This window comes from Lethenteron reissneri, chromosome 46 (genome assembly GCF_015708825.2).
Source record: "Lethenteron reissneri isolate LAM-NWPU_2019-01 chromosome 46, ASM1570882v1, whole genome shotgun sequence".
Taxonomy (NCBI): Eukaryota; Metazoa; Chordata; class Hyperoartia; order Petromyzontiformes; family Petromyzontidae; genus Lethenteron; species Lethenteron reissneri.
In genome coordinates, this window is record NC_083824.1 from 4,819,411 (window position 1) to 4,844,303 (window position 24,893).

A 24,893-nucleotide genomic window follows, 5' to 3' on the forward strand; every position below is an offset into this window, starting at 1 on the left:
GTGGGGGAGAAAGGGGGGAGGGTGGGTGGAGAAAGGGGAGGGGTGGGGGAGAAAGGGGGGAGGGTGGGGGAGAAAGGGGAGGGGAGGGGAGAAAGGGGGAGGGGAGGGTGAGAAAGGGGAGGGGTTGGGGGAGAAAGGGGGGAGGGTGGGGAGGAGAGAAAGGGGGAGGGGGGGGGAGAAAGGGGGGGAGGTGGGGGAAGAAAGGGGGAGGGGAGGGGGAGAAGAAGGGGGAGGGGTGGGGAGAAAGGGGGGGAGGGTGGGGGAGAAAAGGGGAGGGGTGGGGAGAAAGGGGGAGGGGAGGGGGAGAAAGGGGGAGGGGTGGAGGAGAAAGGGGGAGGGGAGGGGGAGAAAGGGGGAGGGGAGGGGGAGAAAGGGGGGAGGGTGGAGGAGAAAGGGCGTAGGAGTAGGGGAGGGGTGGGGTCGCAAGTCTCGCGAGAACTCGGGCCGCGAACGGGACGACGAGAACCTCGTTTTTTTTATGTTGCGCGCGCACGTCACCCGCTTCCCGCCAAAATACGAGCGCGAGGCCCCGGCGCCATCGTCACCCGGCAGGCGAGTGTCGTCGCTCCTCCTTCACCCTCTCTCCTCACTTCAGCAATCTCCTGTCTGCCCCCCACCTCCCCCGCATCTCTCTGTGTCGTCTCTGCTGTGAAGGCGTCAAGCGAGAGGCGAGCGCTGCTCCTCACGACCGCGATGAGGGAGACGACGGCGGGCGCCGCGGGGCCACTGCGCTCGGTCGTGAAGGAGAACGACGGTGAGACGCGAGACACGGATACTTCACCTCACACACACCCCCTAACACCACTCATTATCTTCCTACCGTACCCCCCTAACAACACTTTCAATGTTAGCGCGATTACCCCTACCTCACCCCCGTGGAAAGTGCACCTAGCCTGGCACCGGCGCCGTGGTGACGTCACCGCTATTTAGCGGTAATTGGCGGCTCTTGTTGCCCAACAATCCGTGTGTCCACTCCACTCTCTTTGTCCTTCCATGCCACGACCTTACGCTAAACACCAACGCGAATGTTAACCGGATAGCGTTGCGCGGGGCCGTGCCGGGTCTGTAAGTTGTTAATTGTTGTGTTGCATGCAGTGCGGTGGGAATTAAGTCGTGTTTGCGTGTTGGTTTGTTAACAATCAAAGTGTAGTCAAAGTGTTGTGTGTGTGAGAGAGAGAGAGACATCCAGCAGTGGAGTAAAGTTGTTTGTGGGGGAGTTGGGGAGAGAACGGGAAGGGCGTCGATTGGCGCCGTTCTTTAATCTGGTGCGGAACGAGGGGACACATCGTTAACACAAATACATTGTGTACTCTACTCACGAGGTTTAACACTAATTATAAACTATTAATACGCGAGACGTAATCACGATGGGTCTAAGGTGTGTGTTGTGTATCTACGCCGACGTTTTGTAATTGCCCGAGCACGTAACACTCTTAGGTTTTTTCGGTAAAGTCACGTAGGTAAAATAATAATAAAGTAAAATAATAATAAAATAATAATAAATGAAAATAACTAAATTAACTCACGACGTTTCGGAAGCAACACAAGCCTCCGTCATCAGGTGTAACTGCGCCAGTAAAATTGCTAACGTAACACTCAACGCTGATCGCCACGGTATTCAAACTTAGACGTCAACTAACGCGGACATTAAACACTTATCCGCTACAATCCCGTCACTAGTTCTAGTATGAACAATTAATCAATGAATCATGAGCTAACACTAACCCTGACATTATTAGGACTTAGACTTTACGTAAGCACGAACGCCAAACGGCGTAACGCGCTAACCTTGTCATTAACACTAACCATGTCATTAACACTAACCATTTAACCATGATGCTAACCATTCACACTTATATAAAACACTAATCCTCAAGTAACAATAACTCTTACATAAAGCCGTAGACTAATAACTTACAATTGGCCTAAATATAATCCGAACGGTTAACTGGAATACGAAATCTTGTCACGAGTTCATGGGAATACTAGCGCCAACATCCTAACTTATAATAACTATTATTATCATCCCTAACACTGACCAACATTGACTTAATACTACCCCGTAAGGCTAACAATTTACACTCGTCATAACATCAACATCAGATAAACACTCGCAAGCCCTTAACACAAACCTTAACCGCAAGTCTTTTTATTAACACTAACTATAGCCTAACATTAATGTGAACACGCTTAAACTCTGTACCATTCCTAATTTTTATTTTTATTAATTTTAATTTCATTTTTTACCTACGTGACTTTACCGAAAGAACTAAGAGTATACTTTCCAAAGGATGTTTATTTCCCTAATCGCCTTGATCAAGGGGCCATTATCGTCGATCAATGAGCGGCATGTCACTGTCAGCTATGGCTACTGTCAACTCTGGTTCAGGTTTACTTGGCTTAGGCCCTTTAGGGTTATAATACCACTGGACCCAACTTTCTTCGTGTACAGAATAAAAAACAAGATTTGGGTTATCCACGTGGATTGGATTAACCGTGCTTGCATGGAAACTGAATATTAAATCGGGCATTCGATGCTCGTGTGCCTGTTACTCCTAAGTGACCGATTACAAAACTATTCAAATATACGACACGTTTCATCCTTCGCCCCCATTCCACATACGTAAACAATACTTAATTTTTGTAACGATATTATTTACAATTGTTTTGCACTAATGGGTTTTGTTGCATCTGGGCCATCCCCTCCCCGTCATAGTGGATAATCGCGAGTTGACTACCGTAATGTAGCAGCAAAATGGTTTGAGCTGTTACAAAAAAAGTAAGAGAAAAAAACACAATGATAACATTACAAAAATGTTTACATTCTATCCAGGATAGAATGCTAAGGAAATCTATATTAAAGAATTGAAACATCGGGTTGCATTGAGTGCGGTGTTTCATGGAAAAGGCTTTCTCCTTTGACTTTGTGAGTGAGGCCCAGCTGGATAGGATGGCGACATCTATAACATGGCCGATTGCCTTTGAGCCCCAGAAAGAAAAAAAACTCCAGGCAATTCCCAGCTTTTTCTGTCTTGTTTAGGTTTATGCTCGGGCTGAGAATGAGAGATTATTTGAGGGGTTTTAGCCTTGAAAAGTAAACACCATATTCAAAGCACTTAAAATTCGCCTCTGCATATTTGGTCTGCTTTGGATGCTCTACATTTTGAATTTATCGAATATGACAGGATCGTTTAAGTTTCCGTTTAATAGATTTAATCACCCTTTTCATATCCAAAGCAATGACGTCTATTGAGTATTGAGCCTAGGCTTCTACAACTCGACCAGTGAAGCCATGTAAGCGTTGAGATAATCCATGCAACTATCTCCTAGCATAACTGTTGTGCAATTGTGTTTTTGCAGTGTTTTGCTTTGTGGTAAGTGGATTCAATCGGTATCATGTTGTAACCAATGTGTCTTAAGTTGCTGTGAGCTGTTGCAAAATGGCTGCAACAGTGAATTGCTGCACATTTCTTCAATCCATGCGAGAATGCATAATTGTTAACATTTTATATCTGGGTGTTTCTGTCTTCGGTTTGACCGTCAGGTCTTTTTCTTCGTGTTTTCTTTGCAGATGCCAGTGAAACAAAAGAACCGGGTGCTAAGAAACTTGTGCAAGGTGACACCCCCACCTCTTAAACACCAGTCACGTTACATGCCTTTTTAAAAGAAAAACTCGCGCGTTCTCGAATTAACTTTTCAAATTCACTGTTCCTTCAGTTTTAGAGCTGTGCATAAGTAGCCTCCTGTAATTTGTGTGTTAATTAAGAATACTATCTGTATGTGGATGGAGCGGTGGTGCTGTTGAACACTACCACGAGTTTTATTCCTGGACAAATGAGTAGTGATTATGCTATGACGTGGGGAGGTCTTTTTCCTGCAGCGAATTAACAAAGGATTGTAATTTATAACGTATATATGCATATGCATTGGCTGTCATCTTTGTATAAAATTAAGAACTGCTTAGCATAGTATATATTTCAAAATCAAAACAATACGTTTGAATAACCGTTGTGATGGTGTCAACTTTTTAAAATGGATTCTTTCTTCAAATATAAAGGCGAGAAGACTCCTGAATTCAAATTTGTGGCAAATGGCCAATCATATATAATCCTCATTCGCATGCAAAGAGGGTTGAGCATTGTTCTCTGGAACACAAAGGAACAAATTAGTTGTAATGCTTTGAAAGTATATTCACTTTTGAGTACTTGTGGAAGGGAAAGATGGTGAATAGTTTGACAGCTACAAGTTGGCTGGCATTTTAGCAGGCTGGAGTCCAAAAGGGAACATTTTTTTGTTGGTTTCTGAGAATGCAAGCCAAACATTATATGACCAAATCATCCTGAATCTCATGTCTTAGACTATACGCAGTATTAAGCCTACATATTATTGGGTAGGCGATCGCCATCCATATAACAGATGTTAGAGGCTTCTGCGTGACTAGAGTGTGGACAGCGGAAGGGCAGGTTCTTTCGGTAAAGTCACGTAGAAAGGAAAAAAAAACATAACATGTTTAATTGAAACAAAATAAAATGTAAAAATTTTATTATTTTATTATTTCCCTTCTACGTGACTTCACCGAAAGAACCAAGAAGATGAATCCCTGCAGTCACGAAAGCTTTAAATGCTTATATGCTATTACGTAGATCTATGCTATTTGCCAACCCGCACTGACAAGCGTAGTGAAGCACGGTGAGAACTCCTGTGATCCTCACGGTGTGGGGAGAACCTCAATCGGCAGTGGGGTGACAAATTAGATGGACGTATATATATATTACAGTTAACTGGCTGGGTGGTGGTAACAATCAAGAGTTTGTTCAGTCCATCTCTCCTGGGGTTGGTAAAATGGATACCATTGTCTGTGATTCTGCAGTGATGTTCCTATGGAAACACTGCTCCTCATCTTAGGGATGCGCAGTTTTCACCACTCTCAGGAGTTAGTGCTCGCAAATACTATTTGCGCAGTAAGATACATTTACTTTGTTATACATTTTTTAACATTTAACTGGTGTTATGTAATAAATAATTAGATTTGTTTATTTTGGGAAGTGTTCCAGTTGTTCCCGACACCAACCCGCACTGACCACCATAGTAAAATATGGTCAAATAACTCCCACTGTTCACATGGCGTAGGGAAGCCGTTGTCCAGCAATGAGTTGACAAAATTGCTGCAAATATTATGATTTCTAATATTGAAATGGTTTTTGGGCTTAATTTTTTTTCAGCACGGCTGCCTTTTAAACGCCTGGACCCCCTCTCAAGGCAAAATGGCCCTGGTACTCCAAATGCAAAGCGCGCCAAGCTCTCGCCATCAAATCTGTCCAAGGAAGCATTTCCCAAAGCCAAGCTGGTGAGCCTTTACGAGGGGGATAATGCAGTGAGCTCCAGTTCGGAGCACGTCAATCACAAGGACAGCGTGCGGTGCGACAGGACAGGTGGCAATCTGCCATTGCTACGGGGTCCCCTGGACAAGCTCATCAGCTCAGCCCAGGAGAGACATATATCCACAACAAACGTCATTGACTTGACCGAGGAGTCGAATGATGGGCTTGGAGAACAGGCGGCTGCTGCAGTGGAAGCATCTAACGCTGTGGACCAAGACAGAGCTTGCGGTGTTATAAAACCTGAAGTGGTATTAATATCAAAGGCAGAGATAACATCTGAGCCTAAAATGGAATCATCTACCTCAACGGATTTGAAACCGGAAGTGACTGTTGTAGATGTAAATCCCATGCCCTTAGATGATTCTACACTGAGTACGAAGTCCAACCTATCTGAAGTGAAGCAAGAGATTGAAGGCCATGAGCAGAACTGTACAGTGGTAGAGGACCTGGACACAAGTTCTGAGCCCATGGATGTCGCTGAAAATATTTCTGAGAATGCACAAGACTCGAAGACACTTGAATCATCTAAAACATCTGATGCCAGTAAGTGTGTGGAGATATGCACCACAATAAAAGAAGACAAAGAACATGAAGAAGAAACTTCCAAAGGTGAAGAAGAAACTTCAAAAGATGAAGATGAGGACACATCTCAGGAAGAAGCTGAGGAGCCACAGAGTGAGAATGTCACTCAGCCAGAGTCCCTGGAGCGTGTAAAGCCATCAGGGTGTTTCGCTACTCCACAGCGGAAAAAGCTGCTGTCTCCGGCTACCTCCAGGAACGACTGTCCTGACACTCCAGCATCCCAGGCCTCGGCATTCAGCACCACCTTAAGCAGTTTGGACATCTCCACCAACCTCTCCTCGGAGGAGAGTTTCTCTCAGGACAACAGCCCCGCTGCTTGTAAGAGCCTGCTGAGTGCAACATCAAGCTCACTGGTGAGGCCGGTAATGACTTAATTTCATTGTGTGACCAGAGGGATGCCAAATCAACTTTGTGTCAATGGTTCTTACAATTTTTTGTTCTTACAATTTACGCAGCTTTTGGAAATGCAATTACATGTCAAAGTGTTTCTTGCTGTACATGAGTTTTGTCTGCCCATTGTTATTGACTGAAACCATGGATGTAAGATTAGCCAATATTCCTGGAAAATGTCAGTACCAGTAAAGAATTTGTTACGTTGGAGTGATCATTTCTTTCTTATTCATTTGTGAACTATTTGTGTTCTAAATTGAATTGCAACCCTTGCACCTATTGTTGTGCTCGGTGCTTGTTGTGCCTGATGGTGGAATGTGGCATTAAGTTTATTTAATTGTCTTGCTTTTTGATCAGATGTAAATAGTCAGTAGCCACAGTAAGTATTTCTGCATGAACAATGAAAAGTAATGCTATCACCTTATAAAGCATTGTGTTTGTCTTATGTTATAAAAATAAGTGGTTTTAAATGTCTAGTTATTCTGCTGTGTAATTGATGCATTTTCATATAATAGGAATTTAAAATTAAGCATCAAGTTACATTTTTTTAGCAACGCAAACATTGCCTCGGTTAATAACATTAAATGTTCCTCATGTGTAAAATTATTGCTTTGCTCTTGCTATCTAATATTTAAGCAGGATTTATGGTTATTTCATGCATCCCTTTTTTTTTACAGACACTTGGGAGTGTCAAGAAGAGAACAGGTGTCCGTAAACAGAAAATGGTAAGAAACTGCTTAAAACCAGACTAATATCCCCCTGAGGCAATATCTTTAAGCACAATGTCAGGTCTCATTGATTAGTAAATATACACGTGTGTTGCTTCGTGAGATGTTGCCTTTTGTGATCATTTAGTAATCTCTTTATTAAATGCATTGAACTTACCACAGACTACACATAATAAATCAAAACATTTTTGAGGCGGTTAGGTGGCTCAGGGCCTCCACGATCATGTTATGACACAGCTGGAACCAGTAAGGTCCTGGGCTGAATCTGAGCAAACACCCCAGATTAAACCATGTGCTCACTTGTAAATGGTCTTAATTGGCCATCAAGAACGCAGCATAGCATCATATAATAGTTTTTTTTCTGAATTTAGTTTCAACTTTTAAATATGTCATCATACCTTACATAGCATGAAAGATCACCATGCATTGTTTGGTGAGATATGTATGCAAGTATTTATTCAAGTAGTTTCTGTGTTATCAATTTCCAAGGACATTTAATTCACACTATGATTTGCTGGCTTTGAGAATTTTGTAAAAAAAATATCCTTTGTTTTGTGGGACTACTCATGTTATTTAATTGGTGATACAAATTACAAAGAATGATATCAGTGTGGATCCGAATTCGGAGGGCTGAGCTGACCTGCTCCTACTGGACATCTGTGAAAGAGAGCTTCATAGCTCATCAGATTCCTCCTGGATACAGAAATAAAGAAATTCTGAGATCAAAGGTGACTTTGAATCAAGGCCCTTGGATTTAAAATTGACCAATGACTGGAAAATCGTCAAATTAAATTATGGCATTTTCTTTTTTTGGCTCTGAGAATAAAAACAAATGTACTTTCTAACGTAATGATTTGTGTTAGCGAGTAAGGAACAATAAAGAAGCAAACGTGTCATTCCTATATAGTTTTTATGTGACGCGGCATGTAACAAGGCGATATATTTTTCAGATTTGAAAAACCTGTAGCCATTTTGTGATACGATGCACTGCTCTGCAACATTTCAAAATGGGTTCTTAACCTGGACAGACGGATAGCACAATTTGAATAAATAGAAAAATGCTAAACATCCAAAATGTAAGTGATAAAATGAGAAATGCTGTTCATGAAATAAGGTAATTCCATTATATTAAGCATTTTAAAAGACTTACAATTACTAAGCAATCCATTTTTAACTTGAATTCATGTAGATTAAAAAGCTTTAAATTCAAATTCCAGCATATTTATTGAGCTGTGTATGTACTGTTGCCCAATGTTTCCCATATTATGAATAATGCAGAGGCATATTGGCAAAGTAAAGGGCTTTGTTATTTTAAAAATGTATCCTGAATATGCGAGGTGGCCTTCGAAGTCCGAGCGTTGGGCTGGCACTGATAAGATCTTTAACAAGTAGGCTTTCGCGACCAATGTTATTCATAATAAAGGTTTTTGGGTTAGATCACGTTATTTATAAATGTGTCGTAACCCTCCACCACCCGACACGGCCAAACAGTAAAAAATGTGTCACGTTGACAAAAGACAAATAGTTCTCTACTTTAGCCCACCGGAGTGAATCCACAGCATTTACAATTTTTGAGTACGACTTTTCGCTGGATGTAATTACCAACGTGACACATTTTTTACTGTTTGGCCGTGTCGGGTGGTGGAGGGTTACGACACATTTATAAATAACGCGATCTAACCCAAAAACCTTTATTATGACTGATAAGATCTTTGGTTTCAAATCCGGGCAGTCGCCAGTGATTCCACCGCGCTCTCATTTGCAGTGAGTTAATGGTCTCAGTCCTGTCCCTAATGACTTAACAAAAATAACTCCTTAACATAAATATTTTGTTATGCACTAAATCTGGCAGAATTTTAGCTCCGGGATTTAAAAACGAGCAGGTTGACTATCGTGCAATGAAGAGTGCTGCCCCACTCCTGTGTGGCCACTGGAAGGGCTCTGAGTTAAGCTCTTTGATATCCATTTCCTTGGACTGTTATCTGACGATTGTTATTTTAGGCAGAGCTGGAGCAGAAACAACGACATCGGCAGGAAGAGAAGCTGGAGAAGGAGCGGCAGCGTGAGGAGGCTCGCCTGGCACGAGAGGAGTCTCGCCGCAAGATCAAGGAGGAACGCGAGCAGAAGGAGCAGGAGAAAGCAGAGAAATCTAAGCTCAAGGAGGAAAAGAAGCGCGAAAAGCAGGAGGCCATAGAGTGAGTAAAGAAACTGCCGTGGTGCTGTATTTCCATGATCTCTGGGATGGTTGGTGTTGGTTTTGTTCGCAAGCCAGACTCGCTGGCTTGGCATGCATTCCCATGGTAGCTTAATTGGCAGACCTAATACCAAGTTGGTTGAGAAAACAGCCTTAGGAGTTTACTATCATAAGGGATCTGCACCTTTTACCTGGGACAGCCTCAACCCATTGTGACGTCTATGGGGTCAGCATGGAACTAAACATTTGTGGAAAATTACAAGATTAAAATATTTTAGTTTGATGTTGGAGTGTATTTGCAGTGTTTAGCGCGCTGCTATGAACCCGGTGACATGAGTTTGATGCTCAGCTTCACTTAACATCAGTAGTGTGTGATATCGAAACCAGTTCTGGGTCACCCCTTCACCACCACATTGGGCAGCATTGTGAAGCATCAAACAACTCCCATGATTGGCATGGTGTGGGGATGCCTTCAGCCCACTCTGTATTGACAGGGCTGTACATTACATTTTTTATCTAATCCAAGCCGACCGTAAACACTGTTTATAACAAACCTTTAATGATTGCCATCCGACCTTCCACCCTGGTTGCTGAGTGTAGGTTGTTAAAGCCTGAATCCATTTGGTCTTGGAAACTTGTATACACAGTGTACGGGTCATGTTAGGTGACTGGTTGCCTCAGGCAGTTAGTGTTATACCTGATGTTTGCGAACCAACCCTCACAACAAAGGTGGTTGCTCAATGTCTATGTTGTAACACTGTGCCAGGACTGATGAGATCCTAGGTTACAACTGTGTCAACAACTGATTAAATCGGGTTTTCAAATGTATCAACTTTATGGCCCATGGCTGCCAGTATTTCCTGCACTGGCAGCTTGGCATTTTAATGATTCACCTCTACTACAATTCATTGAATTGTGGTGGACATGTTCAATAATTGTCGTTCATTAATTGTTGTTTAAGGAGACTATCCATGGCTAGCTGCTCGTCTGTAAAAGGAGTGTATGATGTGAATATCATAAAGTAAAATACGATTACATATTCGACTATTGGCATAAGACAAGCCTGTTGGTTATCTTTTAATGTACACTAGTAAGTTGTCATACTCGAGTAAGCTATACATAATTTTGAACGATCGGGCTGGGGTGCAAAACATTTGGTTTGTATCAATCAAATAAACAGCTCATTTAATTGAGTGAATCTTCATAAAATTTTTGCTTGGGGAATTGTACAGATGGACCACTTGTGCTGTTGTACATTTGCTCTGTAAATGCTTTATACATAACAAAAACTGATGTTATGTACATTAAAAGCCACATGCCCATCATAAAATAGACCCGCTCTGGCTCTTCTATGTAAATTTATTTTATCCATGTGACAATAACACCACATGCACAAAACACAAAGTCATGTTACAATGTAAGTTATCAACCTAGATCCATTGATTGAGAGACGGTTACTTTAGTTCCTCGCCAAGATCAGTGCTACCACGTACATATGTTGTGCTTTCTAATTTCAAATGTGTATCGTTTTCTTGGGTGTCCAGGTTAAAGCAGGAAGAAAAACGCAAGAAAGAGGAGGAAAAGAGTAAAATGGAAGAAGAAAAGGTATTTCATACAATATGAAGTTATGGACGTGTTTTTAAATTGATGCTTGCCGAGTGTTTTACTGTTGGGTTGCAACTGGCTTCACATTAACTGTCAATTCGTTCGTTGCAGCGTATGAAGAAAGAAAAATCCAAAGAAGCTTTTGCCAGTTTTTTCACCAAGGGTAAAACTCCTCAGGCCCCCAAGGTTGGTATTAAAATCATTCAAAAGTTGAGCTTCCAGTTGGAGGGCTTGTAGTGATTTTCAGCTCTTGTATGTCTTGTTTCAATTGCGATAATAGGAATTTTGAGTCGGGAAACAAATCTAAAATATGAGATTCTGTCGACCATTTCCAAAAGCAAGTGGATTTGGGCAGGATAAAATGCCAGGAGGACTGATGTTGTGGTGGGATAAGCTTTCCGGCAGAATTACGATCATTTCAGCTAATGATGTGCAAGGGTAAGATGGATTGTGGAATTTTAGGACAGTGAGGCATGGTCACAGACCTTCATCCAGCAGTGGATAAACAATGTCAAAATGATTAGTAATAAAAAAACATTTCCTCTCTATAGACACTTACAGGGACCTGCGGACCATTTGCGCCGTTTGAAATAAAGAACAACATGCGAGTGGCTCCTGTGCGGCGTGTGGAGGTGCTTCTTAGCGCTGTCGATGAGGCTATCGAGAGCCAGGCGACCCAGAACCTGTACCTACACGAGCTGAAGCGGCGCAAGCCAAAAACGAGCAAAAAAACATACCCGTACGCCGACTCCATCTGTACAGCTCAACTGGAGAGGCAAGTCATTGCACGTTTGTCACATTGTTACTCCTTGCAAATGCACTCTAAGTCGGGTCCACAACTGACCGATCAGTTGTGCGGACAAATCGGTCTCGAAATTTCCCACTGCTTGGTCGCTTGGAGATATCAAAATCTCCCTCACATTAACAAAGCCACTTCCGTGCCCTCGTTTAGGAGGCCGCTCTTCTGTCTTACAGTTACATGCTGATTTCTCACGCCTTGGCCACTTCTTTATAACCCTTGAGCTACACCCATTTCAAACCTTTTAAAACAGTCTGCCTCAGCAGCAGACTTACCCACCTGATGACGGACGCTTGTGTTGCGCCCGAAACGTCGTGATTTATTTTATTTTATACCTACGGGACTTTACCGAAAGAACCAAAGAGTGTATCAAAATATTTATCTATACTGGAGGAATCGGATGAGCTATAAAGCTTTTTTTTCACAGATTTCTAGAAGGGGCAGTATAGAACGTTACGACAAACAATACAATAGGAGTGCAAAGTATAGGAAAGGTAAATGCATCACTTAAATTGTATACAAATAACACAACTATTTTTAACTTAGCAGATATGATGAGATTGGGGACATTTTGGGTGATGTGGACATAAACCCCCCCCTTACAGGTATTGCGTAACAAATAGAGATGGAACATTGCATTGATTTTTCGATTAATATCGGGTTCCCTGTGTTTTGCAAAGGGCCGTTGTGAAGTTCCGCTTCTGCTGGCTCAGGGACACTGATGGAGATGAGAGTCTACAATGCTTGTTTGAGCAGGGGGGAGACATTTTGAGACTGAATAATGAATATGCAATCATCACCGTTCCTCAAAGGGATGCTGCGGTTCTTAGCCACATTTCATTGTACGTCGTTGGCATTTTAAATGTGTAACATTTTAAACGAATTTGGAAATTTCAATGGCTGCTTGAATTAATATACAGTACCCCGAGCTTTGCTATACATATAGAATAAAAAAAATCACTTGTGTACAAGGTTGATCCATAATCATTGCGTATAGCATTATTGTATAAAATATGTTAGAATGTAAGAAAGATGGTGGTTATAAAAAAATTCAAATGCTTGGGAATACATTTCTGCTTTAGCCTTGAGGACCTTGTATGAAAACTATATTAATGCATTCCATCTTCTATGGCATTGGTTCAGGTGGGTTTGTATTCTAATTTTCTGAACTCCAATTCAGTTGTGTCCAAATCGAGTTCTTTATGTGCATGTACATGGCGGTGTTGTGCAGAACTGAAGCTAAGGGCGTGTGAAGATGTTTCTAGAATTCTTTTCGTACGGCAGATGTTCAAGAGCCAAATGCCAATATTGGTCTTCAGGATATCATTTATGTAATTTTGTTTTTATATGAACTGTTTATACTGTGTATGCATTTGCAGGCAAATGCATAAGGCTTAAAGGTAATTGGTATTATGATTATTAACATTTCCTTATACGCGCAAAGTCTAGTTTACTCCAAAGCTCTCAAGACTGATGGTGTATGCCTGCATGAAGGGTTGGTGGGTCACGCATGTTAATTTAATTGGTTTAATTTTGCTCCGTCAAAGACATCCTATGCAATTTAAGTCAAGACTTTTTATATACATTTAATAATTCTAAATTAGTATAGTTCACTAATTTATTAAATGTTGGTGCAAGGGTTTTGTACTTCCTCCCCTAATACCAACAGTTCAGCTAATCCGTGAACTTAGTAAATATTTTATGTCCACTATAACTCATTCCTACTTTGTTTCTCAGTGCACTGCTGTGTCTAAACATTGCAAAATTTGCTTTGTCTTATTCATACTTGTTCATGTAGCCTCATCGCAGTCATGCTTTGGTGTTTGCCATTGTCTTGCTGCATAATTTTTCCCACTCAGTAGTCGTTGGCCAATATAAAATACTTTGACACATTTTTGTCACTAACCTTCCCCACCAAACTAACACTGATTGCACATTACATCTTGTTCATGACTGAACTTAATGGACTGCGAGGTGGTCCTAAGGTGGTGACTCGTTGGTTTTTGACCTGTGCATATGGAACTTTGAGTCGGTTCTGCGTATGCGAGTTTTTTTATATGAGGCTACTCTGATTGTATGCGTCAACATTTCTGTATTTCTTTAACTTATGGCTTCACCCACAGCAGTGAACTGGAGATCATTGAGAAGGTGACGGAAAACAGAGTCTCCTTGGAGGAGCGGAAGAGGTTTGGCCGCATGAAGCTACTGCAGTTTACTGGGAACAATCGGCCTGCTTACTGGGGCACCTGGAGCAAGTGCAGCAAGCACATCAACCCACGCAACCCCCTCGCCAAGGACAAAGTATGGAGACCCCAGTCAATGCACTTTCAATCTTATATTCCACATGGCTTCTCTGTTGAGCTGTATACCATTTGGAGTCACGTTGTTTGTATTATGACCTACTAACTCAGGTATTCAATTCCATGGTAAGATGATGGCAGCGCAGGATCTGATAAATGCACATTTTAACATGAATGTAACATCACTTTTGATGTTACATCACTCAAGTGTTAGAATGCTTAGTCTGCCTTACTGGCTTTCTTGAAGGCGCATGTCAGCGGATATATTGAGCAGAAATTTTCAGTAATTTTAAATCATTCTTGTTTCCCTTGGTGAAAAGTGCTTTTGATTTAAATCTTTCGTGACTGCAGGGATTCATTCTTGGTTATTTTGGTAAAGTCACGTAGAAGGGAAATAATAAAATATTAAAAATATTCAACTATAAAAATTCTCATGACGTTTCCACTGCAAAGTTTATTTTTGTATTTTATTTCTCTCACATTGCATAGTTTTTTTTAGGTAATGTGCAGTCATTATTTTTGCTTAACAATTTGTTCTAGATGCAGCAGACCTTCATGTCGGTCCGTCAGTCACGGCAAGTCTCCCCGGCGTGGGCATCTAGTTTTATATTGATTTGTCTCCTTGCCTGTGTAAAGAGCAGCGAGGTGTTGTGTGTGAGCTCCAGGTTAAAAGTGTTGTCTGGCTCCTGTCAGACAGTTGAGCGCTTCGTGTGGTCGTATGTGTGACGGACAGGAGTTGCTGGACTACGAAGTGGACAGTGATGATGAGTGGGAGGAAGAGGAGCCTGGGGAGTCCATCTCGCACAGTGAAGGGGTAAGTGGAACAGAATAATAATGCACGTTTATTTATTATAACAGTCTGAATGTTCAACACGGGCATTTATCACCAGCGTATAAACTAAGCGGAAGCCTAATGTAAACTTTTGAAAGAAACTAAAATGTTTTAAATCACCTTCTCTGGAAATCTAGCATTAATTTTACATGGATATTCGCTGAGCTTGTCGCAGTGATATTGTTTTCTGATCAATGTTTAGCGTGCGATACTGCAGTAATCGTCAAGGTCAGGGGTCTCCCTGCTGAATCGAGCATTGGGCAGTTAATGTTAATTTACATAGTTAATGTTCCGTTATAGTTTTTCAAGTGCAATAATCAAAATGTGAACTTTGTTTTTACTTGACATAGTTCTCAAGTAGGTTGGGTCTCGTGACCCATGGTAAAGGAATGTGAAATCGATGCCACGAGGATCCCGCCGCCAAAATGATACCACATTTTGCCGATGTCTCGGGTATGTTATCCATCGGTGCTGAACTTAGATTTGTTGAACTTCGTCCGTATGTATCTCTTATTCATTCAGGAGCAAGACGACGAGGAGGAGGATGATGATGACGATGACGACGGGTTCTTCGTTCCTCACGGTCACCTTTCTGATGGGGAGGGCAACTCCGATGGAGAGGTACGTGTGTGACCCATGGATTCACATGTTGTTTTTAGACTGAACCAGAGGTCATGACTTTTTTTTTTATATATAAAATGTAATGTGTTGCAAAGTATCAGTAGCGGTTGGCATATTTGAATGAAATCACTTATTTTTATTATGAAGTAATTAAAGTATGAAAACCGATGCAGACATGCTACACATGCTTCTGGGTGCTACGGAAGCAGAACATGCCATCCTTGAACTTGCCTAGCCAAATTACCTTTGGGGTGTGACAGCCTGCTACCAAAAATAAGATTTTTTCAACTCGTGAGGTTAGCATTTTCTGTTTCTGTAGGACCCAGAAGCATCCGTTATCATTCAATTAAAATTTTGTGAATGTAATTAATTAATTTTCCACGCAGGTTTTGTGTTTTATAAATTATTAATAAAGACATGATTGACACCAACAGAGAGCAGTGGAGGAGTGTAGCAGCTACAGATATAAAGATTGACAGCTGTGTTGCCTTGCACCTACAAACAAAAAAGCCAAAGGTTATCAACATTTTTATGGAATGCCAAAACACATCACCTTGACAAATTGCTCTGTTGTTGGAGATGGAAGCCTCACCACTTCTTCCAAGAATCTGATGAAAAGTAATGTTTACCAGCTCTCGAATTGGACCCTCAGTAGTGTGGTTGATAGGGTAGAGGCGGTAGACTGTAATTTGGTCAATGAGTCTGCTGCAAGAGCTGTACGCACACGTGTTGATTTTATTAATGAATTTTGTGTAAAACTATTTGTCAACAAAGTGTTAAAAAAACCAAAGCTTGACTGTCTATGGTGAGACAAAATTATCTTGTGAGTGAATATGCAGACGAAGAAAATTGAGTAACATTTAAAAGACTAGGGCACCAATATATATTTGAAAAGATTGTGGCGAGTTCCCCAATTAGGTCACTTGATAATATTGGCTAGGGGGAAATTATACCACTCACACCAACAGATAATAATTAGAATTTCACTAAATGTGTATTTCAGTTCACTAGATTAAGAGAATGGCAAAATGAAATTCACACACCAAGACTTGACTAAAATTCCACAGGCTGTCATCGCCTAGACGATGACAACACCAAAACGTTAAGACCTAAATGAACAAATTCACACACTCCAGTTGTATCTCGTCACTGTGCCTGTGTCACGCCCTATCCGAGAGGAGACACATTTACAAAGTGGTGAGACGTTTACAGAGCAGTGTCCTTCCCCACCCACCCCCCCCATGTGTAGGGCAAGCTGAGCGCCGAGACAAAAAAGCTGCGTGAGCGTCTCAAGGCGAAGGAGTGGGATGACCTGACGCGGACACATCGCTGCCAGCGTCTGGAGCCTGTGGTGATTGGTTGCGTGTGGGAGGGTGAAGGTGCGGACAGCGCAGCCCTACAAAAGCTGCTGCCATACAAGGGCCAGCGCTTCGATCTCGGAGCCGAGGAGGAGGAGGAGAAGGAGAATGCCCAGGAGATCAAGCAGCTCCGGGACATGCAGAGTGAGGAGTTTGTGCTTTCGGCAACTTGTCATGAATGGAAGAATCCATTAAGAACTCTCAGTGGTGCAACGTCCCATGTTCAAGAGTAGCTCGTGGGAATTTGATATCGGAGCTATCTTTCGAGATCCCTTCAAGTGACCTCTTGCACACAGTAGGGGGCAGTTCTTTTCCACCCACTCTGCCACTGAGAGTAATGGTTGTTTCATGACAGCGGGCGTTGCGGTGGTCTGATGTTAAATACCTCCCCTGGTATGCAGGAGGTCGTGGGTTCAATCCCGACTTGACGCCTGTATATTTAGAGTTTGCATGTTTTCCCTGTGGTCACGTGGATTTTTCTCCAGGTCCTCTCGTTTTTCCCTTAACATTTAGAAACGTGCATTTTGAGATTGCCTGCTATAAATGTCTTCATAAGCCACTTCATTGAGCTATGTATTGTGGCCAGGTTGCTTCTGAAAAAGAGATATATAGTTCCGTGAGTTTTACCTGGTAAAATACAAAGTTTAGTTGAGTGAAACTAATATTTTTTTAAATTCTCAGCTGGATTTAGGCAACGTAAAATAATCTCAGTGGTGCCAGCTCAGTGCTGTGACTACCAGAGTAACACTTAATGGTGGGAGCAGATAACGTTTCCAGGTATAATGGTTGCACGCCTGTAATCTGATTACCTCCGCTCAATGGGATGTCGCTCCTATTATCCTGCTGCCCCCGAAGTCTAAAATTCTCCCCATGATAGCACTCAAGTCCAAGGTTTTTCCTTAAATGTATATTGTTCATATGTCATCTCTTTGGGGTGTCTTACATCGTACCTCAGCACTGTCCCATTTTTTCCTGTAGCTTCTTAACATATCACAGTCCCCCAGAAAAAAGTCATAAATCTCAAATACATTCAGTTGGTACAGCCCCTCGAGTCACGATATGGCCTCAAAAGAATAACTTGCTTCTGTTCCTTCATGTTTTGTCTGTTGTGAATAATTCCATATGAAAGGATTTGATGAAGTTTTTTCAATGAATGGTTATTTGGCTGAGACCATTATTTCACTTAATGGAAATGTAAAACCGATCGTACAATCTATCATGCAATGCCTGCTCCACAAATACGAAGGGAACCTCACAGCGATATAGCTCTGATTATCACGGTTGGCTTTATATGGTGGGAAAAGTTTTACATTCATACATAGTCCGCTGTTCCTGACACCGTTGTCTGGCTTGACCACCTGAATGTGAAATTGTAGTTGTTGCTCTCCATCTGCAGCAGCCGTACGAAGAAGATCATTTCACGACTCTTGAGAATTAATTTGCTTGAATTTTAATAATGAATGTCAGTGATGTGAGCTGTACTGAATTATCTCCTATAATTTTTTACAGAACGCTTATCACGATAATCAGTCGTGTATTTTACGAGATCCAGCTTAACAAGAAGTGTGTGCTGTGGATGTGTCTGGCTCCTCCCCTTCTCTGCCAACACCACCACATCATGCTCCACTCCTACAGTCTTACGAGAACTCCTGCCCTTAGTGCATGGCAACATCAACTGCAGCAAATTCATGATCGAGGAGTTCCAGGCGTGGTGGCTGCAACGGGAGACGCAGGATGAATCGCCGCCGAGGGAAACTACGCTGGATACGAAGAAACGGCACAGGAACAGGTGGGACACGGCGCTGCCCTCCAAGTTGCGGTTGAAGCGTCTGATCAAGGAGAGCGCCGTGTACAGGAAGCGCAACGAACTGAAGCGCGTGTGCTGGTACGTGCACGCCGACGTGTTGCTCAAGTACGGCCTGCAAGATCTGCCCGTGCCGAGCCGCTGGAACTACGTGACTGCGCCGCCCGTGCGGGAGAGGGACGGCGAGGCGGGGTCCGCGGTGCCCACGCAAAGTTCGGGGACGCCCCCTGCTGCCGCCGTTGCACGGGAAGGAGGGAGGAAGATGGCCGCGTCCACCCCCGTCAACACTCGCAAGATCACGGCCTTCATACAGAAGCAGGAGCCCGGAAAAGCGGTAGGGGCGCGTTCGCATTGTCAAAAACGATTAATGCACCCGGCAGTCGGTGTTATGGTACTGCACATAATATAACCTGGTGCTGCTCGCACGCGACTGCTACGGTCACAGAAAATGATGTTGCCGCACACGTTCCTGTCAAACTGACAGCACGTGCTGCTTCCCGGTGCCATAGTTTACACTCGTACCAAACGCAGTGTACGCTGCTGTTGCACGCAACGTGCTGCTGCCACACAGCACTGCTACTACTCCCATTGGATGTACTACTGTCATTATGTATGACTCGCATATAGATTATGCTGCTGCTACTCACAAAAAGTACTATGCCAATTCTATGCACGTGGCAATATCATTGTCATGTTAGGCAGTGGATAATTCCACAATTTCAAGATGGGGATCGATCTGACACCTGCTGATGTTTCAGGCCGGTGCTGATTTTATTGACCTGGGAAGGATAATGGGCTGAATTACCTCCTGACTGGAATTTGTAATCGTGAGTCAAGCGCTCTACCAGTAGTGCCATCAAGAGTTGGGCTATCCGATATTTAATAGATTACTTGATAAATCAGAAATCATGTGCCACTGTACAGGAGGTTATGGACAGGACTTGGTGACATCATTGGCATCATCAACATTCTCTCGCTGGGTGTGGCCTGTTAGGATTTTCCTGCATTTGTGAGGCAGGTTATTGATTTTGAAACAGCCCGAGTAATCACCAATCACAGAATGATGATGGTGGCTTAATAAATATAATCGACTAATTGTCCCAGTTCTCGTGCTCATTTGGTAAAATGGAAGAATGTGTTAGCTCAGACTTACAACGAAGCGGTGGTAGAATTGCATTATCTATAATGGTAGAGGTGCCATGCATTCTCATGTGGCATTTTCCTATGGTGTGTGGAGCGATGTACACCGATTACAGTTTAGTGTCGATTTAAGCGGTGCTATTGGCTCATACATGTCAGGTGTGATGTCATGTCCATGCTACTTGTATAGGTGTCTGACGTAAAGCTGGAACAGGCGGACCCTGCCGGTGATGACTGCATGATTTTGGAGGAGCAGGAACCCACTCTGCCTTGCAACGAAAGCACAGATGGTAACATCTTTTTATTAAATTAACATTCCACTTTTCACATGGAGTCTTGTAGAAACGTTACACCACCTCTCCTACCTGCCTGTTCGGCATCTCGCTCTTGACGATTGAATATAACGATGAATCGAATCATATGTTCATCATGTGTCGAATTATGCATTTAAAATACATTTTTATTTTTGTTTTGGTTCACATAAATCCTGCAAACTGCTGTGCTTGTACTAAACTACAACGGCATTAAAATAATGGATTCTTGAATCGTGGCTCAAAATTGTCGATTTGTCAAATTACAAGAGGGTGAATTGTTACATTCATAGTCTTCACCCCCCCACTACCCCTTCTGCACTCTCTGTGTCACCACGTAATGTCACATTCTCTTGGACTCAAGAAGTCAAATTCAAGGTGGGCCTGGTGGCTCAATCAGGTGGCTCGCTCATACAATGCCCATTGCAGAACAATGAACCGATACTGATAGTGCCTCCTGGTTAAAGCAATTCTCAAGTATAACTAGTTGATCGTCTTGGCTAATTTTCTAATGACTGTACAAAAAGTTACGTTTTTAATTTGTGACCTTTTTGTATAACTAAGTTAAATGAAATTTATCCAATCTCATCAGATATCCAGAGCTAAGGGCTGTCCCTGGATAGTGCTTTGATTAACCACTGTATTAAGCAGACGTTACAGACTGCTGCCTGGCTGTTTTGTTGGCAGCAGAGGGCAGTGCAGAATTATTGTACTTTGCTATGCTTCCACATCTGTTCCCCGTCTTCACCAGCCCGTGCTGACATGCTTGGTAAACTACAGTCTTCTCAAATAATACCTACGACCCATGGCACGGAGACTCTCAAACAGCAATACATTTACACATTCTACCTTTAGAGAGGTGGAGCAATGGCGCAGTGGTTAGTCCACTACTGCGCCAACCTGGTTTGCCCGAGTTTGGTACATGGCCCCTGCTAAAATCAGTGGCGTGTGATGTCTGAACTTGTCTTTGGCCCCCCATACACTTTGCCAGCCCATGCAGACCAGCGTGTTTAAGTATTGTCAAACAAACCCCTCGTGACCAACATGGCATGGGGAGACTTTCGTTTAGGAATCGATTAACAAAGTGGTGTAAACGTTTTTTGTCGGTATTTTTTCTGTATTTGAGGAATACAATTTTGCATTTGCCAGCATACTTCACAGGGCATATCAGGGCCTCTGTTGGGTGAGGAAGGCCTGTTCCAGTGACTCTCAACACTAGGACTTTCTGCTGATTGGCAGTTGTGATTAGGCAGTACAATTGGGATATAATTTTTTAAACCATAAGTATATTTACATGATTTCACCATCCCAATATATTCTAAGTTAAAAGTTACTTTTAAGTGGTTGGATGCTTGTGTACAGCCCATTTGTAATCAACTGCTGGAAGCAGGCAAAGTCACGCCATGTGAGTTGACTACACTTAACCACTTGTCCGTGCAGGTTGAGAATACAGAGCATAGATGTGGGAGCATAGATTCGGTAAAGTCACGTTGGTAAAAATACAAATAAATAATAAAAATAATAGACATAATAATAGAAATAAAATAATAAATCAAGTCTCCGTCATCAGGTGGGACCGTCACAGCTAAATTTAGCTGTGACGGTCCCACCTGATGGTGGAGACTTGTGTTGCCTCCGAAACGTCGTGATTTATTATTTTATGTCTATTATTATGTCTATTTTTATTTTTACCCACGTGACTTTACCGAAATAACCTAAGAGTATGAATCCTTGCAGTCACGAAAGCTTCAAATCTAGAAATACATAGATGCACAGTACAATAATCGAATTTTCTGAACTGTGCCCTATTGTCCACAATTAAGTTTAGCCCTGCCACCTTATATCAACTTGTGTACCGTAATCAGCCATCTAAGCACTATCCAGGCTCAACTCTGCTTTGCTTCTGAGATCTGACAAGATCAAGTGCATGGTATATGTGAAGTGAAATGATGTGTAATTTGAGATCTCTGATTGTTATTGTTTTTCAGTTGTACCTCAAGTTCCAGCTGAAAGCTTGCACTGAAAAGGGATAAGGAAGTAAAATGAATCTCACCACGTTTTTAATGTTTCCTACTGTATATCCTGTATGTCTAGATCATTATAAAAGCTTGAATCGGAGCACGTGCATACAGCACAGCATTTTTCAGACTTGATTAAATGCTTATTTGTACCATTAATTCTTAAATGCAAAAAGATCGTGAAGAGGAACAGATTTATGTAGTTTATTTGAAACTGTATTTCATTTCATAATAAATCTAATAAAAAGATGAATGTTCTGCACAAATCACATTGCTGTAGCAGTGGAATATCAGAGCAGAAACTAAAGCTGCATAGTCATTGGACTTGGTGCCAAAATTATTGAGCAGCTGATGTACAGTTCCCATATCTACCGAACGGTTTACTTGGCCCAGTGCTTATTTACAAATGGGTTCTGTAACCGTATCAGTTCCACAGATCGCTTGGAATTGGTGGTGGTAGTGGTGGGGAAATATTTGTCCAAATATATTAAGCATTATAAAAAGGTAACATTTTGTGGAAACATCTTTTTTATAGCACTCTTTTAATGTGGGTCAACACGAGATACCATAATTCCAATGTAATGCCTCTTACATATTTGTATATGTTTGTGCCTGTGTGTTTATAGGAACCTATAAGTGACCTGTGATCCTGTTGTGGAAATTAAATGGTTCGGGCTGCAGATCTAAACTGGACGGAAGTGGCAATAAAACGGCAAAGCAGTACAAGGCGAGCGAGATACGTTCTGTTAAAATGGTTGGTTAAGCCAAAATTTGATAAACGATCGGTTTCATTATACAGATTTTTTGGGTTAGTGTAAATTACGCATTCTAACCCAAAAAAACTGTGGATAATATTGGTCGCGAGAGCCTGTTTCCCCATAATACAGGTTTTTTGGGTAGAATCGCATAAGTTACATGTAAATTACGCGATCTAATGGAAAAAAAGTTTTTTATTGGGTTAGATGGCGTAAACTCCGATCTAACCCAAAAAAAACCTGTATTGTGAATATTGCTCGCGAAAGCCTACATGTTAAACTGATGGGTTTCCCATTGAACTCCCATGTTAAAAGCGGCGTCATATTTCAACCCCAAAATGTTCCACGCTTGAGCAACTTTATTGTGAGAAATGCAAATTCTAATTTTAAATAAAGTAAACCATGAAGTATAACACCACACATGAAGAACAACCAGTGCTTGCAAGTGCATGTCCTCGGCATCTGAAATTAATTAGCGTCGCCACCACCTCTCCCCCACCCACCCATTAAAAGTGCACAGCTCCAGAGTCTTCTTAATATCGGAAGGACGAGCATTGCAGACGACCACAGAAGCACATCTGAACGTGCGCGCGCGCGATGCAAACAACAAAACTACGGGCTGTGCTGCGGCCACGGAACACATTCGATCGATCAGTCTCCGCTTGTTACGCGAACATTTGCTCGTTTTTCAAACAGTGGTCTAATTTCAAATTTATTGTTATAACGAATTCTCGTAGAAAACGCTCATTAGGCGAGACACACCTGTACTGGACTTTAGCTTTGCACTTCAGTTTAAGTCACATTGATTTCCCACAGTGATTTTAACATGGTGTTCTAGCAAGTGAAGGGATGTCCTGGGATGCTGCTCTCAGGCTTAACACTATATAGGTCTCTGAAATATAAGACGGGGCCAATTGGAGAGGGTGGTTTGATTAGTGAAAAGTTTTCCCCCATTACAGTAGATGGGAATTAATTTGTTCATGATTTTATGGTGCTATTGATGACCGTGAATAATGCAAGCTCATTCTCCGTTAACTTGGTTGCATGCAAAATATAATCGACCAAAATACTAACTGCACATCCGCCTGGTTTTAGGTGAGCAGAGCCTCACAATCTGTGCCTACTGATCAGTAATTTCTCACGTGTACGTGTACTATATTTTTTGTTTTGTCTGGACTGTTTTTAATGCTTTCCAAATAATGTTGCTCTGTCCGTCCATCCTTAATGGGGAGGGGGGGGGGCATAACTCTTTTCAAGAAGATGCAATATGAACCAAAAAATGAGTGTCAACTTGTGTTATTAGGGACTGACCCAGGTTGCCCAAAACTTGGACAGAAATTGGCTCAAAGGACACGCTACGGTGTCCTGTCTCTCCCTGCCTTGTGTACTTTACTGGTCAGAGCCACTATCAAACTCATTGTATCATCACAGCCTCCAGACATCCTGCGTGCCTGATGTTAGCACAACTATCACTCAAAAGGACACGCATAGAGAATCCATGCATGTGCATATTATTTGTATTTCTGCCGTCTTTTGTGTACCATTTGTACTCTCCTGTATTTGTATTTTTGTTAGCACGAGCATTATTTTCGTAGTGTTGTCCATCTTGTTCTCTCCCTCGCCATTGTTGGCCTACCTATTCTATGCCGGCTTGTGCATTTACGTAAATTAACAAAAATAACAGTTGTCCATAAATGAAATTTCAACTGTTGGTCATTGTTTTGATGCATGATTCGTATGGGTCAAGAATCAAATTTCATCAATGTGTGGTTCTGGCCCTTTGAGAGACCTCGCCCAGAACTTTGAGAGCCTCGTTTGAAGTGGCTGGGTTTCTTCGGGTACGAATGACATTGTAAAAGTAATGAGCCCACACTGCTGAGATAGTTTAGATTTTGATTTATTTGGTATTTAAGTTGAGGGTAAACATTTTTGTTGTTGCCATGTGCTGAACACTCTGTAGGGCATAAATGTGCCATTGTGTTGTCACCCGAAGTCCCTGTGATAAGATTCCAGATGGAGATATATTATTCATCTGAAATACGCTACAATTTGAATTGATAATGTGTCTACAACCG

General features: G+C 42.1%; 1 protein-coding gene across 3 annotated transcripts; it reads left to right on the forward strand.

The window, feature by feature from the left end:
- The first annotated feature begins 464 nt into the window (after nucleotides 1-464).
- Nucleotides 465-24,800, forward strand: CHAF1A (chromatin assembly factor 1 subunit A). Of its 3 annotated transcripts, none has more exons than XM_061570904.1 (15): nucleotides 465-754; nucleotides 3,545-3,616; nucleotides 5,223-6,316; nucleotides 7,031-7,078; nucleotides 9,083-9,276; nucleotides 10,820-10,880; nucleotides 10,992-11,066; nucleotides 11,432-11,655; nucleotides 13,806-13,980; nucleotides 14,713-14,793; nucleotides 15,334-15,432; nucleotides 16,682-16,934; nucleotides 18,426-18,928; nucleotides 19,925-20,024; nucleotides 22,034-24,800. In XM_061570904.1, the coding sequence occupies exons 1-15, from the start codon at nucleotides 694-696 to the stop codon at nucleotides 22,066-22,068; spliced, it is 3,075 nt and encodes a 1,024-aa protein (XP_061426888.1). In that variant the 5' UTR covers nucleotides 465-693; the 3' UTR covers nucleotides 22,069-24,800. The 3 variants fall into 3 exon arrangements, with proteins under 3 accessions (XP_061426888.1, XP_061426887.1, XP_061426889.1); XM_061570903.1 differs by having other exon boundaries at nucleotides 468-754; nucleotides 13,803-13,980; XM_061570905.1 differs by having other exon boundaries at nucleotides 468-754; nucleotides 3,572-3,616; nucleotides 13,803-13,980.
- Nucleotides 24,801-24,893: the final 93 nt, after the last annotated feature.